The sequence below is a fragment of the Jaculus jaculus genome, chromosome 15 (genome assembly GCF_020740685.1).
Source record: "Jaculus jaculus isolate mJacJac1 chromosome 15, mJacJac1.mat.Y.cur, whole genome shotgun sequence".
Lineage (NCBI taxonomy): Eukaryota > Metazoa > Chordata > Mammalia > Rodentia > Dipodidae > Jaculus > Jaculus jaculus.
In genome coordinates, this window is record NC_059116.1 from 22,316,342 (window position 1) to 22,335,457 (window position 19,116).

Genomic DNA, 19,116 nt, shown 5'->3' on the forward strand with positions numbered 1-19,116 from the left:
TGTGGCATACATCTTTACATGGCTGCTTGGGGAATTGAGTCTGGGCCAGCAGGCTTTTCAGGCACGTGCCTCTAACCATTGGGCAATCTCCCCCAGCATCAATATTTCAAACAACTTTTTGAAAAGCCAGGAATGATCGTGCATGCCTTTAGACCTTTAGTCCCAGAATTCTGGAGGATGAAGTAGGAGGATTACTGTGAGTTCAAGGCCCCTGGGGCTACAGAGTGAGTTCTGTTCAGACCACCCTGGGATAGAGTGAGACCCTGCTTAAAAAAAAAAAAAAGCCCACCAAACAAAATGAATGTTTTCATGTGATTTGTTTTTGTTTATGTGTGTGTGTGTTCACCTGTGTGAACGCAGGTGCGCCCGTGTCACACGGCACTTGTGGAGGTCAGAGGACAACTTCTGGCCGTCCGCACTGTGCCACCTCATTGGATGCTGGGTTTCTCTTGGTCACACTCTCCTCTTTATATTTATTTATTTTAGTTGTGCTCACCAAGAGCTTCCAGGAAATTCCCCTGCCTCAGTTTACCTTTTTCCATGGTTGTACAGATTGGATAGGAAGGGGTAGAATTAAGAAATCGCACTTGCCGGGCGTGGTGGCACACGCCTTTAATCCCAGCACTTGGGAGGCAGAGGTAGGAGGATCGCTGTGAGTTCGAGGCCACCCTGAGACTCCATAGTGAATTCCAGGTCAGCCTGGGCTAGAGTGAAACCTTACCTCGAAAAACCAAAAAAAAAAAAAAAAAACCCCAAAAAAGACCCCCCCCCCCCAAAAAAAAAAGAAATCGCACTTGGAGCCCAGTGTGGTTGGCACACGCCTTTAATCCCAGCACTCAGGAGGCGGAGGTAGGAGGATCTGTGAGTTCGAGGCCGTCCTGAGACTACACGGTTAATTCCAGGTTAACCCGGGCTAGAGCAAAACCCTACCTCAAAGACCAAAGTAAATAAATTAAAAAAAAATTACACTTGGTTTGATGTGACTTCAGTGGTTAAAGATGCTGCTATTGCCCATGTTTAATTCTCCAGCCACTCATGTATTTGCAACACACACACACACACACACACACACACACACACACACACGGAAGAAATTGTACTTGCCCTGCGTGTGTCTGTAGGTAGTGTTGTTGAGTGCAGCCGTTTCACTCAGCCGTGCGCTCTTTCTTGGGAGTTTGCTTCTGTTAGTATTGGCAATACTTGTTGAATCGATTGACTTATGCTGGAGTGACTCATACGCTTCCTCATCCACCTCAAGGTTTTATCATTTAACTGTGGTCTCTGAGATTTAGTAATCCACTAAGAAGTACACTGAATATGTAGAATTGATGTAACTTCCTCCTTTATTTTCCTCTCTCCCTTCCTTCCTTCAACTTTTACACATTGGCTTAACAATTCTTCCACAACTCTGTATAATCAAACGTTTGTTAAAATTCCTTTCATTGGGGCTGGAGGGATGGCTTAGCGGTTAAGGCATTTGCCTGCCAAGGACCCAGGTTTGATTCCCCAGGACCCATGTCAGCCTGATGTACAAGGGGTACATGTGTTTGGAGTTCATTTGCAGTGGCTGGAAGCCCTGGAGTGCCCATTCTCTCTCTCTCTCTCTCTCTTTCTCTCTCTCTCTCTCTCTCTCTCCTCTCTATCTCTTTCACTGTTTGCTTGTAAAAAATATTCATTTCTTGATTTTTTTTTAATATTTTTTTGTTCATTTTTTATTTATTTGAGAGCAACAGACACAGAGAGAAAGATAGAGGGAGAGAGAGAGAATGGGCGCGCCAGGGCTTCCAGCCACTGCAAACGAACTCCAGACGCATGCGCCCCCTTGTGCATCTGGCTAACGTGGGACCTGGGGAACCGAGACTCGAACTGGGGTCCTTAGGCTTCACAGGCAAGCGCTTAACCGCTAAGCCATCTCTCCAGCCCAAAATATTCATTTCTTTAAAGAGCTTTGGTGGTCTGTACTATTATGTATGGGACATCAGCTTACACTCTTCTCGTAGAAGCACAGAGTAAACTTAAATCTGCAGTATGTATATACGATTTCTGATTTGTAACTATAATCTGGCATGTGGAACACCAGGTTACATTATTCTAAAGGATCAAGAAAGCATACTTAGGGTTGGAGAGATGGCTTAGCAGAAGCCTAAGGACCCCGGTTTGAGGCTCAATTCCCCAGGACCCATGTTAGCCAGATGCACAAGGGGACGCACGCATCTGGAGGTCGTTTGTAGTGGCTGGAGGCCCTAGCGTGCCCATTCTCTCTTTATACCTGCCTCTTTCTCTCTCTGTCATTCTCAAATAAATAAATAAACAAAAATAAAATTTTAAAAATGCATACTTAAATCTACACTGTATGATATGCTACTTCTGATTTGTGACTACACAATGATAGATTGAACAATTTACATTATTTTCACAGAATCATAGAGCACACTTAAATTTGCACTGTGTGCATGTGGTGTCTGTTTCTGATTTGTGGTATTTACTTGGCTTCTTTTCTTTTGTAGGTCAATGGACAGTGTGCTGGCCACACAGCTATGCAAGCCGCTAGTCAAAATGGGCATGTTGATATTTTGAAGTTACTTTTAAAGCAGAATGTGGATGTAGAAGCAGAGGTAACTAAACTAAGCGTGAAAAACACCTAAAGCATGACATTTTTCTGTAAAATAAATTTGTGGGATGGATTTTCAGTCTTGAAATTTACTACTTGCCTAATGTTTTTCATAGTGAAAATGAAAATTTGTCAAGGCAGGTTACATCATTTCTTGTTCATTTTCTTTTTTCACTAAAGATCCCTCAATGTGCTAGGTGTGGTGGCTCACACCTTTAATCTCTGCAGGCTTGTTTCCAAGTTCCAGCAATGGGTTCTGTTCCACTGAGCGGATCCATTAGCCAACCCAAGAGCAGTTGGTTTCCCACCATGGCTGTGTGCCACTGTGGCACTTGGGTGAGCATCATGTCAGGTTGTTTGCTGCTGAGTAGCTTAGACCTTGAGTTGCTCAGACAGATGTTGGCCATTTTCCCTAGTAGCCCATGGAGCACCTTTTGGCACTAGACGAGCTAACTGGGGACTGGCTCTCTTCCAGATTCCAGCCAGGTCTCTCCATGTTCTGTAAGGACAGCATATGGTGTCTTTGGCAGTAGACCCTTTGATGGGTCATCAGTGCTGTGACAGAAGTCTGTCTTCTTTTGGGAAACTTTGTAGGTCTCTCTGATCAACAGCTCTTTGTGGATGTGAACTGCATCCTGGTACTTTCCTTCCCCACAAGGTGAAGCATGGTTAGGCAGAGGACATCTTGACTGGAAATCTTAATTTTTCTTTCCTTTAAAAAAAAAGAAAAAGAAAAAAAAACTCTTGGGCCCAATACCCATGTAAAGCCAGATGTACAAAGTGGCACTTGATTTGGAATTTGTTTGCAAGGGCTAGAGGCCTTGGTGCACCCATTCTCTCTCTCTCCCCTCTTTCTCTTTATCTCAAATAAATAAATAGGTAGACACTTCCCCATGTCGGTCTCCTGCCTTCGAGAGGACTTGTTGCACTGCTTGTGTCTGTGTTCCCCTAAGCACGGTCCTCTGATCCCTGCTTAAACTGAGGGTCAACGATTAAAACCTACTTGGGTCAGCGTGGTGGCACACGCCTTTAATCCCAGCACTTGGAGGCAGAGGTAGGAGGATTGCTGAGAGTTTGCGGCCACCCTGAGACTACATAGTGAATTCCAGGTCAGCCTGGGCTAGAGTGAGACCCTACCTAGGAAAAAAAAAAAAAACAACAAAAAACCCCACAAAACCCTGCTTGAAACCCAGTGACAGTTTTGCATGATGTGTACATTTGTTTTAAATGTATTTCATTGCATAGTCTTTATCCTTGTCACCAGTGACCTGGCATTACATGGGGTTTTCAACTCCCCTGTAAAAGCTGGAGGCCCTGCCAGGGGTTCACACACAGATTGGGAGCCTGGTTTTGGAGGGAGTCTTAGCAGCCTTCCTCAGGGGCTGGGACTGTTTGAAGACAGCATCTCACGCTGGCGCTGCCTGGGTGCACCTTCCTCTGGGATGGTCTCAGCTTCTTTTTTTTTTTTTTTTTTAGTTTTGTACTCAGTGAATACAGCCAAGTTGGTACCATTGTTAGCCTCCTCCCTGTCCTCCCCCTCCCTCTGCCCCTCCTTGTTGGGGTATATGGGTCGTGCATTGTGGAGTTAGCCATCAGTTATGGGTAGGAGGAAATGTCTCTGTGTATCATGACCCAACGTGTGGCTCTGACATTGTCTTCCCCCTCTTCTGCAAATTTCCCTGAGCCATGTTGGGTTCATTTTAGATCTGCTTCAGTGATGAGGTGCTGGGAGCCTCCGTGTCTCTGGATATCTGATTTGGTAGGAGTTGATTGTTCTCTGTGTCGATCTCCTTCACCTTTGTGCTGGTACCAGTTCCCCAAGAAAACAGCACCCTTGCTTGTTTCACCAGTTATTCTTAGTTTCAGCTGGGCCCTTTTCAGGTGTGATGGGGTGGGTCTCTCCTTAGGATCTGCGTCTCTCTTCCCGGGGAGGTGTGGCTTGGTTAGGCGGCTTCTTTGTGGGGTGAGCTCTATACGTGTACATGTCAGGAGGTAACGTTCTTACCTCACAAGCCTGAGGACCTGAGTTTGATCTCCAGCACCCATGTAAATGCTGCATGTGTTGCGTGCATCTGTGTTGCCAGCACTGGGGTGCAGAGGCACATGGACTTACTGGTCAATCACTGGCCAGATAGTCTAGTCTACCTGGAGAGTTCCAGACCAGCGAGGGACCTGTCTCAAACAGAGGTGGATAGCATTCTTGATGTACGGATGTTGTCCTCTGGCCTTCACATGCATGGGCACACACGTGCATGTGTACTCATACACAAGTGTGAACGAACACAATACACACGCAGCAGCCACACATATATACACATGCAAAAGTAGTTTCTGTGTTTTTTTTTTTTTTTTTTTGGTCTCAGGTTTCAGTCTAACCCAGGCTGGAATTCTTTATGTAGTCTCAGGCTGGCCTTGAACTCACAATGATCCCTCTGCTTCTGCCTCCCAAGTGCAGGGATTAAAAGTGTGAACCACCACCAAGCCAAAAGTAGTCTCATATATTAAAAAAAAAAAAATTTAGCAATTGCAGTTTTTCCTGTCCTCATCTCTCTTCAAAATATGCTTGTTGTAGATGGCATGGCAGACACATGTTAATTCATCCAAATTTTAGAATTTTGGGAGTGTGGAATTTGCTGGTTTATGCTTCATTTTTCTTTTTAGTATGTAATTTTTTGAAGTAAGGTCTCTCACTCTAGCCCTGGCTGACCTGGAATTCACTCTGCAGTCTCAGGGTGGCTTCAAACTCAAGGCAATCCTCCTACCTCTGTCTCCCAAATGCTGGGATTAAAGCTGTGCACCACCACACCTGGCTTCCTTCTTATTTTTTAAAGTGTTATTTAATAATACTTTTGTGTTTTCAAATATACACAAAAGTTTATACTCACAGTTTGCATTTCACTCATGTTAACAGAATGATATTATTTCTTTTAAATTTTTTTTCTTATATTAGAGACAGAGAGAGGGAGAGAGAGAGATTGAGAGAGAGAGAATGGGCATGCTAGGGCCTCCAGTCATTGGAAAAAAACTCCAGATGCATACGCTCCTTTGTGCATCTGGCTTATGTGGGGCCTGGGGAATTGAACCTGGGTCCTTAGGTTTCACAGGCAAGCGCCTTAATCGCTAAGCCATCTCTCTAGCCCCCTTCTTAAAAAAAAATCTTTATTTAATTGCAAGGAGAGAGAATGGCTATGCCAGGGCCTTTAGCCGTTGCAAATGCAGATACATGCACCACTTTGTGCATCTGGCTTTATGAGGTACTGGGGAATTGAACCTAGGGTATCGGGTGTTTTGAAGGCAAGTGTCTTGGCTGCTGAGCCATCCCTCTAGCTTCTTCAGAGCATCTCTTGTTAAAGCTAACTGTCCTGAGACTATAGAGTGAATTCCAGGTCAGCCTGGGCTAGAGTGAGACCCTACCTTGAAAACCAAAACCAACCAACCAACCAACCAACTAACTGCGATCATACTGGTTTACCATCCTGTTTTTTTTTTTTTTTCCTTTCTTGAACCACTTGTCTAATGTTAGGATAATTTTTATGTTTAAAAGTCTTTTTTTCGGGCTGGAGAGATGGCTTAGCGGTTAAGCGCTTGTCTGTGAAGCCTATGGACCCGCTCTGTTCCCTAGGTCCCACGTTAGCCAGATGCACAAGGGGCACATGCGTCTGGAGTTCGTTTGCAGAGGCTGGAAGCCCTGGTGTGCCCATTCTCTCTCTCTCCCTCTATCTGTCTTTCTCTCTGTGTCTGTCGCTCTCAAATAAAAAAAATATATATATTTAAAAGTCTTTTTTTCTTTCTTGAACCACTTACGTAGTGTTAGGATAATTTTTATGCTTGGAAGTCTTGAGCCTGCTTGTGGTGCCCTGGCGTGTACTTGTAATGGCAGGACCTGGGAGGCTGAGGCAGGAGGATCACAGATTCAGAGTCATCCTACATGGTGGGAGCCTATCTCAAAAGGTGTTATGGGTTAGAGTCACACGCCACTCGTAGATTGCTTGAGTTGTATGCAAGAGACCCTGGGTTTGATACCCAGCATGTTTCTATGGTGGCTTAGTGTCATTGCTAATAATTGAGGAATAATGAAGGCTTGTCAGTATAACTATTGGCCCAATTTATGAATGAAACAATATATTTTCTAGGCTCTTCATTTCTCTTTGGGGGTAAATTACTGTTCAAGTCAGAGTCTAGTGACTTTCTCGGCACCCCTGTTTCCTTTTAAAATTCATTGAATTTATTTTTACTTAGTTTCCCATTGTTCCTTTTTCTAAACTTAGTCTGGCTCTTGGTGTATTACTATAGCTTCAAGGTTTTTGTTGCTTTTTCTTACGAGTCACTGATGGAGATGCAATGCTCACGTGCAGGATAAAGATGGAGACCGAGCAGTTCACCATGCAGCCTTCGGAGACGAGGGCGCCGTCATAGAAGTGCTTCACCGAGGCAGCGCCGACCTGAACGCTCGCAACAAGCGGCGGCAGACGCCCCTTCACATTGCCGTCAACAAGGGGCACCTGCAGGTTGTGAAGACTTTACTGGACTTCGGTTGTCATCCCAGTCTCCAGGTAAGGCTTTGAAGGACCATGCTGAGCAGGTCTTGCTAAGACTATTAGAAGAAAGCATTTCTGTCTTACTGTAAAGGGCACCAAAGGCATAGGCTGCTGTAGAATTGTTGGGAAAGCCTGTTTTAATGAGAGAGAGAAAGCGAGAGAATTGGTGTGCCAGGGTCTCCAGCCCCTGCAGTCTAAGTCCAGATGCGTGTGCCCCCTTGTGCACACGTACAACTTTGTGCACTTGCGTCACCTTGTGCGTCTGGCTTACGTGGGACCTGGAGAGTCAAACACGGGTCCTTAGACTTTGCAGGCAAGTGCCTTAACTGCTAAGCCATCTCTCCAGCCCCAGTGCCTGCATTTTTATATTTAACCGAGCAAGAAGCTGGCTTTGGTGGTGCACACTTACAATCCCAGCACTTGGGGGAGGTAGAGGCAGGAGGATCCCGAGTTCCAGGCCAGCAGCATCAACTCCGTAGCAAGTTCGAGGTCAGCCTGAGATACAATCTGAGACCTTGTCTCAAAAACCAAATGACAGCAACAATAATAAAATCCTCCAGGTCCCCTAAAGCAAAACAAAACAAGAAAAAAAAAAAAAAGGAACTACAGACGAGAGCATGACCCCTTACTGCTAGTTGTTCCGTTGTTGAATGAGGCTTGTTTCCTTGTTGTTCTATGGCTGTGATGATGAATTGAAGGTGAGCTAATGAAAGCCTCTTTTAACTTAAAAAAAAAAAATAAATAAAGGACTCTGAAGGCGATACTCCTCTTCACGACGCCATAAGTAAGAAGCGTGATGACATCCTGGCCGTGCTGCTGGAAGCTGGTGCCGATGTGACCATTACCAACAACAACGGCTTCAACGCCCTGCATCACGCCGCGCTGCGCGGGAACCCCAGGTAGACGCTGCCTTTTGCTGCCGCGGGCCCCTGTAGAAGCATCTCCCCTGTCCCTGTTGTAGCTGTCTTCCTGCTGCTGGTGGAGCAGTTGCAGCTAGTTTTAACTCTCTCTGAAGCTCTGTGGAGATCACGCATATATATATTGCTTTTTCAAGGTAGGGTCTCACTCTGGTCCAGGCTGACCTGGAATTAACTCTGTCGTCTCAGGGTGGCCTTGAACTCATGGTGATCCTCCTACCTCTGCCTCTCAAGTGCTGGGATTAAAGGCCTGTGCCACCACGCCTGGCTTATTTTGGACATATATTAAGTGTAGGTATAAAATGTCAGGGATACTAGCTTATGTCTAAGATTTGATTAAAATGCATTTTAACATTTTTTTCTTCAAGTTCATTCTTAGAGTGTCTTCTACACTCTCACGTTCTATGTTTACATGATATATATGTGTGTGTGTGTGTGTATATTTTAAATTTACCTGATTATTATATAAACCTAGTGTAGAGGGACTCTAGTCACTCTTGTAGTATGTATTCTACAGAAAAAATAGGTTTGCTGGTAAAAATTGAAGAAAGACTGCTTTTGGAGAATCATATTATTTTAAAAAGTGTCTTCTTGTTATTTATTTATTTGACAGACAAAGAGAGAGAGACACACAGAGAGAGAAGAGGCACAACGGGGCCTCCATCCACTGCAAATGAACTCCAGACGTGTGCGCCCCCTTGTGCATCTGGCTAACATGGGTCCTGGGGAATCAAACCTGGGTCCTTTGGCTTTGCAGGCAAATGCCTTAAGCACTAAGCCATCCCTCTAGCCCGAGAAGCATATTTATTTATACGGACTTAGAATCCTTAGAAAGCAAATGTTTAACTTTGTGCTTAATATTGAGATTTTCATGAACTCCTTTTTTTGGGAGCAATTTTAAGCCAACATACATTTTAGGGAATTTTGCCATAGGTGTCTTGTCTTTTCTTTGCCCTCCCTTCCTTCTTTCATATTGAGTCAGGGTCTGATCCAGTCCATGCTGACCTGGAGCTTACTCTGTAGCCCTGCTGGCCTCAAACTCATGGAGCTCCTCCTACCGTGGCCCCCTGAGTTCTGGGATTAAAGGCATGAACCACCGTGCTTGATTTGCTGTCTTGTCTTTATAGTTGAATCAGGCCTATATATCTTAACTGTGGAAAATATTCACTATGATGTGTATTTTGATAAAATTATTCATGCAGAATTCTTATTCTTTGGTTCTTGTTAAGTTTTTATGTCATGGTTCTAATTATTTTACCATCTTTGAAAGCCACTTAGGCTCACCACTAGAGGGCGATCACAGAGAGCGGGAGGCCTTGCTGCCGCTGCTCTTGGTACTGGCGTGAGGAGCTGTGTCCCGCAGCGAGATGGACCGGCAGGCATCGCGGAGATCGGGTCCTGAGCTTTTTGCACATGACAGCTGTTTGGACACTTTGTACTTGTGCACCTTGAGGGAGGCAGAAGATTCTTATGTTCTTTGCCCTTCAGATAGCAGATGGTGGTGGGGACGCTTGCCCTGCCACCCTATAGGCCTCTGCCGAGGCCCAGAGGTGCATTGTCTCATCCTTTCAAAAGCCTTTAAAGTTTTAACTTAATTCAGGTTTTTGTTTTGCTGTGCTGAAAGTTGAACCCGGGGTTCCATGCATACTAGACATGCACTGTACCATTGAACTATGTCCCCGGCCCTTCCAGCAGCTTTTGAGGCAGGAGTTAATACCTTTGTCTCATTTATTTTTATTTTTTTTGATTGTTTTAAAAATTTATTTTCTACTGACAATAACCCATAGTAATTCCCTCTCCTTCCCCCTCTCAAGTAGTCTGTCTTTTATTTTGATGTCATCATCTTCATTTTGATAGATGGAGAATGTGAGGATTATATGAGATGAATTTCCTTATCCAAGATAATGTAGCTGATAAAGAAGCAACTAGAACACGAGCAAGGGCTCTCTCTGTGCCTCTGGGTCCTCAGTGTTCAGCACTTGGCACTGCTACTTGTGTCTTAGGATCTGTATGTGAGATGTGACACCCAGGCAGTGAGGGTTTAACTTGGGTGGGTAGCACCCTTCTCCTCACTGCGTTTTTGTAAAGGGATAGCTTTGTTCTTTCACTAATTTCTATATTCAGTTAAATCTAAAATTATGTTAATTTACTAATTTTTTTTCTATTCCTGTTGTTGCTGACCTAATTAGGTACGCACCATTCTCACCTAGATTATTACCATAAAGTTCTAGTAATTCTCCCTGGGTTAATTTTCCTTTCCTTTCTTTTCTTTTCTTTCTTTTTTTCTGAGGTAGGGTCTCGCTGTAGCCCAGTCTGACCTGGAATTCATTATGTAGTCTCAGGGTGGCCTCGAACTCATGGAGATCCTCCTACCTCTCCCTCGCAAGTGCTGGATTAAAGGCGTGCGCCACCACACACAGCTCCTGGTTTAATTTTCATACAGCTGTCATTCTAGATGCAAGATCTGATGGCTTCTCTATCCTGCTCTGAAACCTTCAGTTGTTTTTTTACAACATGAAGCCTATATACCTTGACTTGGCATTCAAGCCCATTTCTTTCTTTTCTTTTTCTTTTTTTTCTTTAAGGTAGGGTATTACTCTAGCCCAGGGCGACCTGGAACTTGCTCTGTAGCCCTAGGCTGGCCTCAAACACAGTAATTCTCTTACCTCAGCCTCCAAATATCTGGTAATTATTTTGAATTGTTTCATTTTTACTAGTAATAGGCATGTTACTGTCAATGATGCTAAACCCATGGAGGAGAAGAAATTTGTTTTATTTCTTCCGTTCTTGCATAACTTTATAGAATTCCTCAGAAAATATAATACATTGACTCTTTCAGCCAGATAATGATTTGTATTGGATGACACTATAAAAAGGAAAAGAGAATATGCTTTCATTTTAATATTGATTGTGTGCTTGTGTTAGTGTATGTGTGTGGATGTGTGTACCATAACATGAGGTCAAAGGAAAACTTTTTTATTGTTTTATTTATTTATGTAATACTTATTAGATACAGAGGGACAGAGGGAGGAGAGAGAATGGGTGCACCAGGGCCGCTAGCCACTGCTAACGAGCTCTAGATGCATGCACCACAATGTGCCTCTGGCTAACGTGGGATCTGGAGAATCGAACCTTGGTCCCTAGGTTTTGCAGGCAAGTGTCTCAACCACTAACCCATCGCTCCAGCCCCAAAGGAAAACTTTTGAGGTGTCTAGGCTCCTCCTTTTTTTTTTTTTTTTTTTTTTTTTGAGGTAGGGTTTCACTGCAGCTCAGGTTGACCTGGAATTAACTCTGTAGTCTCAGGGTGGACTCGAACTCACAGTGATCCTCCTACCTCTGCCTCCCATGTGCTGGGATTAAAGGCGTGCCTCACTACGCCCAGCTCCTCTTTCTTTAAGACAGGGTCTCTTGCTGTTGCAAGTGAAGGTCAGCCTAGCTGTGTTCAATACCCCACTTCTCATCCGGCTGTGCAGCTTTATGTGGTCTGGGGGTTTGAGCCCCGGGCTGATAGGCTTTTGCCTGTAACACCACCGACACAGCTCCCAGCTCGTCCGCGTTCATTGTATAGCGGAGCAGTGTTTCACGAACACCTGATTTCGTTGTTCCTTCTTCTTAACACACTGAGGTGACTGTGGGGTGTGATTTTAACGGAACACAGAAGCTGATAGTATCAATCTGTGTATTATTGTAATCATAAATTGCTGTGTTTGGGGATTTCTTTTTTTTTTTTTTTAAATTTTTATTAACATTTTTCATGATTATAAAATATATCCCATGGTAATTCCCTCCCTCCCCAGGATTTCTTTTTGTATTGGGTTTTTTTCCCATTTCTTTTTTTTTTTTTAAATGTTTTTTATTTATTTATTTGAGAGCGACAGACACAGAGAGAAAGACAGATAGAGGGAGAGAGAGAGAATGGGCGCGCCAGGGCTTCCAGCCTCTGCAAACGAACTCCAGACGCGTGCGCCCCCTTGTGCATCTGGCTAACGTGGGACCTGGGGAACCGAGCCTCGAACCGCGGTCCTTAGGCTTCACAGGCAAGTGCTTAACCGCTAAGCCATCTCTCCAGCCCTCTCATTTCTTATTAGAGTTGGCTTCTCTTTCCTGACCAAAGTCAGAGCGATTCAGAAGCATGCAGTTTCAGTGTGCTTAACTTTAACAGCAGCAAGCGTGGCTGTCCTTCACTCTTAATTTGGAAAACGAGATACAGTCCATGCAGTGCATTATTCTTTCTAGAACCTAACACATTGGCTGTTTTTGGATAAAATACTAAGTATGATTAGATGTACTAACACCTACTCGAGTCATTTTCTTTCTTAAGTGTGTGACACTGGATTGTCACACTTGCATTTGCTCTTCTGTGCCGTTGTGCTTGGCTCAGCTCAGCTTGGCTGTCAGACAGACTTCCTCTGTGCTCCACCTTCCTTGCAACTAGAACTTTAATTCTTAGCTGTTTCTGTGTCCTGATATCTGGTATTTGTTTATTTCATTTTATTTGTTGGTAGTACTGAGTTTTGGACTCGGGGCATTACCTATGCTAAGCAAGCGCTCCCCTGCTGAGCTAGCCTGACTTTTATACAGATGTTGCCCTATAGGCTTTAGGCACTTCTCTTTCTATTGGGTAAAATTTCAGATTTAAATCAAGAGCAGAAATTACTTGTGTTGTGGGGGCTACTGGGAACAATACTGTAAAATTTGTATTGCATCTTCAATTTAAATTACTACTAAAATCATAAGATTCAAGTAGACCATGCAGTGCTGGGCACTTAGGTTTTCAGGTTTCTGTGATGCTCACGAGAGGCATTTTTGTTTTGTCACCTAACAACACATGGTTCTCTTACTGAATATGTGCGCAGCTCAGGTGCTCCCTGTAGAATGTTGTGATGCCGTCATTTAACTCTCAGTGCTGAAGTTTGGCCTGGTAAGTGAGACGGTGCTGCACACGCGAAGCTGCGGTCGTTGGTCTTAGAATACTCGCAGGATGAGTGTTGTCTGTAGTGTGCACGCATGCACTTCCTCGCAGTCCCTGGGAACCTTGTAACACACGCGTATTTGGCATGACTGGCTGAGGCTGGTACAGAGGAGCCTGAGCCTGGTTGGTGGGGTGCAGCCGAGGTGAGGTTGTTTATATACTCCTCCCTTTCTTTGCTCACTGTCTTTAGGGACTCGTTTTTTACTTTGAAATAGAGAAATGGTCAGGAGTAGAGGATTGAACATTTGGAATTTTAAACCACAACTTGCCTTCAGTAACTTAATTAATTGCTAAAATGTTTATTAAAGCATGTAAAATAGTTGTATAGTTATTACTGAGAAAATTGGATGCATATTGTGCACTTGTCATTTTTCCCTTCAGTTTCTCTCCCTTGGAGCTCCATGTACGTTTTTTGTAAAGGACAAAGAAGACAGGAGAATGAAAGAATGTGACTATTAGGAAAGGCCCTCATTTGACAGTCAAGGAAACAGTATTAAGAGTTGAAATATCTACATGGGTGAAAAGTAATGGTGCCTAGCACTTCGTTTGAGCATGAACAACCTTTGGTTCAGGGTCAGAAAGCTCTCTTGATTACTTGAGTCTCTCCCAGAGGTACGCTAGTATTACCTCCTTTCTCACTCTTGTGCTCAGGTATGTAGTGGTGAAATTAAAGGATAATTCCGTGGAAGATAATGACTCAGCATTTCTAGGATATTAAATATTCTTATAGTTTTCCTTAACTTAAAGTACGTGTGCCCATGTGAATCTCATGTGGCATTCCTGTCCTGTTTTCAAATGGGAAGCTTATTTTTATTCAGAAGCAGTCTGTATTCATTATCATTCTGAAGAATAAGAAGCTTAGGGGCTGGAGAGATGGCTTAGTGTTAAAGGCTCTTGCTTGCAACGCCTGACAGCTCAGGTTCAGTTTCCCAGTACTCATGTAAAACCAGATGCACAAAGTGGCACATGCATCTGGATTTTGTTTACAGTCGTGAGAGGCCCTGGTGTGCCCATTTCCTCCCCCCACCCCCCGGCTTGCAAATAAAATTAATTTAAAAAATACCAAAAGACCACAAAGAAAAAGATTATTATTTTATTGGCAGTTCTTGTCATCCACACATTTTTTTTATGAAGCTTTTTATAAACATCTTTTAACTCTATAGTTCTTCCATGTAGAATTGACATTGCAAGTTATTTTCAGTCACATTCTGAGTAAGTTGAAATTAGTTGACACGTCATTGATACTCATAAATGAAGACGCTGGCTCTCCTGTAGTAATCAATGCATAGCTACAGCTGGTTGAAGGGGACCAAATCCATTGAAGAGGCGATTTGGTTCCATTTTACCAGCTTTAGCAAAGCATTGTAGTGCTGCTACTAGTTTGGGATCCAGAAGCATTCAGTGCTTTCTTTGCAGTTGTAAGAACACAGCAGAGAGTTTACCCGTGCGAGAGACGCTCTCTCCAGTGCATCAAGCACAGTGTGAAGGTCCCGTGTTGAAGGCGGTTTCCTGTTTCCTCCGCTGCCAGTTCAGAAGAGCTTTCCCTTAACACTGCAGTAATGCACCGGCAATTACCGGTGTGCATCTTTGCTCCGTCCTTAAATATAAACAGTATCAGCAACAGAACAACAGCATTTAAGTCAACAAAGGGATCTTGATGTATTTCAGAGTAGCATTTTCTGTTTTCTTTCAGTGGTAAACCAGACCCTTTAAAGGAGTTGAACTGAACGTGGGGACGAGTGGTCAGTCACGCCTGGCTCCTGGTGCTGCTTTTTAGTGTGACGGTTGAGGACTACAGCAGGCTGCTGTCGGGGCGGGGGGATACGTGTCGCCCTAAGAAAATACCTCTGCCCTTTGGCTTATAAATGGCTGACACGTGTATTCATTGGGTTTCTTGGGTTTGGGTTGAGAGGAACTACCAAGCATGCAGCCTTTTCTGCTTTTTTGTTTATGTAGCATTACTAATCATGGGCTCATCATTTAACCTTCTTAAAGGTGTGTTTCCTTGGCTACACTTGATGTTACTCAGATATAGATTGCCTTGTTACTTCTCACTGTCAGCTTAGCAATTGACTTGTGGTTAGCTACAGTCCATGAATTTTGAGTCTTAAAACTTACCACTTAATGATTTTAAAATCAGCCCTGTAAATACTTGTTATACCGTGGTTCTACTGTTGATTTCTGTGTATGGAAGGGCTGTTTTCTGCAGCATACTTGTGTCAGATACAACTCAGAAAATTTAGTCTATCAAGGCAGAACTCTCAGGGATACATGAAGAGAGTGTTGCACAGAGTTGTTGGCATTGAGCAGGGGGTCCGCACTACCTTGGGTAGTGTGCAGACAGTTTTCATATGAAACCCAGCATTCGGTATCTGCTGGGCGTTAAATGCTGTGCTGCTGGTGAGGTTAATGCGACTGCAGCTCTTTCCATCATGTATTCTAGCAGAAGTGAAACAGGTGTTCAGTCGCCTGAACGTAATTGCTGGCGATAGCAGCCACCCAGCTTCTATTTTTGCTAGTTACATGGAAGCCGGTTAGCAGCTCCAGTTGCTCAAGTGTGCTTTTGGATGGCAGTTTGGTTTCATACACTGGCCATATCGGGGCAAGGAGAGGCCATGGGAAAAAATAGTACAGCATTTGATAATGTCAGCATCTGTTATCCCTGTCAGGCAGACAGTTGAAATGTTTGAGTTATACCAGTGTCAGCAAATGCCCAGAGTTTAACATGTACTCAGTTCAAAACGAACAGCTGAGCTGAGTGATGGATGTGACATTTTAGAGTGATTGAAAATACTCTTAGATATGTTAAGCTAAACTTGTAAGCAGCAGGATCTGCTTTTAACTTTACTTTATAAATAAATAGCACATTACTTTGTTTTCTAAGGATTGTAACAAAGGCATTCTCAGTTGCTGGAATGTTTTAATAGAATTATAAAAATCTTTTATACCTGCTTATCAGTTGTTAGTAACTTCATGATGTATAGCTTTAATAAGTATATACAAAATAGATTGCACAAAACTATTTTGATATTTCTAACATGCTGTGTATATTGGATATATCATGTTTTTACTATAAAAATTGAACTATAATTATGTCAATAAAAATGGTTATCCTACTGTTAGTTTTTGATTAGTTTTCACTTTATATACCCCCTTTAAAGAAAGCAAATTCAAAGATAATACACAGTATTTTAAATATTTGAGTTTGTTACTAATTTACCCTTTGAGTTGTGGCTTGGCATTTTGTCATTTTCACCCTCAGTTCTTACATTTTAAGTATTATCAGCATTCAAAGTGGAGATTGGGTTAATGATCAGGCAAATTGGGAAGAGCTACAGATTTTAGTTGCTCAATAGAATTTAACTTACAAGTTAGTCTTTTTAAAGGTGCTGGCTTTCTGTAGCTGTCAGAAAAGAAAATCTAAAACAATGAGACTTCTGTCTTAAAGATTTGTCTAGTAGTAATAGTTTATATATTCACCACGTATATGTGGGTAGTCAGCTTCTGTTGTTTTGTTTTTCTTATCCAATCAGTTGTCTCTATTCATAATGATACACCTAAATTAAGATCAGATTGTGGAGACAGAAAATGGGTGAAATATCTTATTTCGGTGGGTGGGAGGGCTAGACTATTTTCTCTGTTGTTCCATTTTAATTATGCGAGTATTGAAACAAGTGAAATGTATCATGTTTTGTCCATAATGGTTCTAATATGATAATTTGAAATGCACTTCAGTGAGCTTTTCTGCCACAAAGTGTAAATCCTGGGGGGGCGGGTAATTTGGTTTCCGTCTACAAGTGGCAGGTACTTTCTTGGTGGGGGTGTTTCTATTGCCAAAGGTCATTTGCCCGGGATCAGGCTGTGAGGACAGCTTACCTCGTGAAGGTCATCCGCCTAGAAAGAAGCAGGGCTGGCGCTCTCTGGCTGCACTCGAGTTCCCTCTCGGCAGCTGTTGCCCACCAAAAATACACACTTCTTTACATTCCATAGCTTTGTATGTCCGTATGGCACATAGAGAAGTATGTCCTCCGGGTAGGTGCTGCTAAGACGTCGACTGTGGAAACAAAGCGCCTGCTTTCGCTCTTGTTAGTGAAGCACGCGGCTTCCTGATGTAGAGTGGCGCACTCATTTGTTGGTTAAGTTATCAAAGACTTAACTTGATAGCAGATTTACCTGATCTGGCTCCCAGACAGACAGACAGACAGATAGATAGATACATACCTAAACACTCCGCCAGTCAGTTATCTGTGGAATTTTGTCCTGATTTGGGTCTTTTTACTAGACATGCAAGAGAATCTGTGGAGATTTACAGTGTATTTCAGAAACAGCCAAGGTCAGCCTACTGTTTCTTCCGAGTCCTCAGTTTCTTCTTTTTTTGTAATTTGATTCTAGATCCTACAAGCAGATGATAATTCATTTCATTCAGAATCTTTTTACAAACCAGACGCACTTACTTAAAACTTAACTAAGGACCAAGTTAGTAGTTCTGGGACTGACCGTGCAGGTGATATAGGGGTTGCCAGGTCACTTTAGTGTGAGCAAAGTAGTTTTTGAAATGATGAGTTTGTCTAGTATTTTTTTTTTAGGGACATGGATAAGAACTCATGATCATTTAAAACTTCTTTGCTGGTCCTTTGTCTCAATGGTTTCTTACTTGGATATTGTGTTGGTGTTATTGTGTAGTAAACCCAAGTTCAAGTTGATGTATGGATGGGTGCCTGCTTTTGGTGACTTTAGTAATTTTGATTTTAAAGAAAAAGTTTTAATATGAAGAAAAACAGCCAAAGCTGCCAACTTTTCCAGAATCTCTCAGAGAACAGAAGTGCTTTAGCTGATGAGCCCTGGGGTTTAAAAGCTCAGTCATTTAGCAGAAAAATAATATAATCAGTGAGTAAGTTTTAATTAGTATGCCATTACAAGGTTAATTTAAAAGGAAACCTCAAGAAATTTTCAGATTTGGGAAAATATGAAAAAGGAAGGAGAAAAACAAAGGCAGCAGAAATTGTGCAGCCTCCACTCCGAGGGAGCCCGTCGGCGGCACCACGGCAGCTGGCGCGCAGCACTGGGACTGCGCGGTGCCCCTCGGCTTTGCGTCTGAGGACAGCTGATGATGAGCATTAAGAAGTGTTTTGTAATCTCATAGTTTTTAGAAGCTAGCACACTGTGGAAGCAGGGGATGCCAATTTACTGGAGATGCAAACCATCACTTAATAAAGGCTAAATCTTTAATAATGCAGTTGTCAGCAGTGGAGTTGTATGTTTTTGAGATTGAGTTATCTGCTAAGATATTTGAACAACATTCCATTTTAAACTACACTGTCAATTGGAACTTTGAGATTAGACTCTGCCCAGATAGAAATGAATTTAACAGTAAGAGCATATTCACGTCCATTCTAGATAAGCATGCAGAAATTCACAGGCCTTGTGTTCGGTTACCTGTGAGCCTAGCGTAACTGACAGAGAGTCACCCGGCAGCAGCCATTGCATCTTGATCGTTTCTTCATTCTATTCACTGATTCAGCACTTCCGTTTAGGATCCCCATGAAGTCAGGGGCATGTAAGTGAATGCAGAGCCTCACCTTTTAAAACAAACGTGAAAGTCAAGTGAATAAACAACAACAACAAAAAAGGTAACCCACTTTTCTCTTCCACCCTCCCTCTTAAAAAAAAAAAAACAAAAGCAAACCAAACCTACAATAAAATTGAATCAATGCTGGCTTTTTGATTTGGAATGTAACAACCAGTACCTATAGATCCACAGAGAAAGTGAAGTCATTGAGGGAGACTGCTACAACAGCTGAGAAAATGTACCTAACTTCTCCCCCCACCTTAGATACAATGTCTCAGAAGAGGGGGAAGCATTGCAGAAGTTAATTTTACACACCTCGCTGCCCGCAAGTAGCTGCAAACGTCCCCTGTATTTCTTGGCCCACCAGAGTGCATCGGGCTTTCCTGACTCCTCAGGAGAGTCTGCATCCTTCTTGCTCTGAGATTGCTTGTTTGTTTGTTTTGAGTTTCAGGCTTACTTCATGGTTGTGAAGCTGCCTTGTCATATCCAGAGGTCAAGTCTGCCAGCAA

General features: G+C 43.0%; 1 protein-coding gene across 1 annotated transcript in view; it reads left to right on the forward strand.

The window, feature by feature from the left end:
* The window catches only part of Mib1 (MIB E3 ubiquitin protein ligase 1), a 110,264-nt gene that overhangs the window by 59,395 nt on the left and 31,753 nt on the right, over window positions 1-19,116 (forward strand). Inside the window, exons 10-12 of the mRNA XM_045134689.1 lie at window positions 2,508-2,615; window positions 6,967-7,164; window positions 7,897-8,048. Coding sequence (XP_044990624.1) covers window positions 2,508-2,615; window positions 6,967-7,164; window positions 7,897-8,048 — 458 coding nt within the window. The remainder of the gene's footprint in view (window positions 1-2,507; window positions 2,616-6,966; window positions 7,165-7,896; window positions 8,049-19,116) is intronic.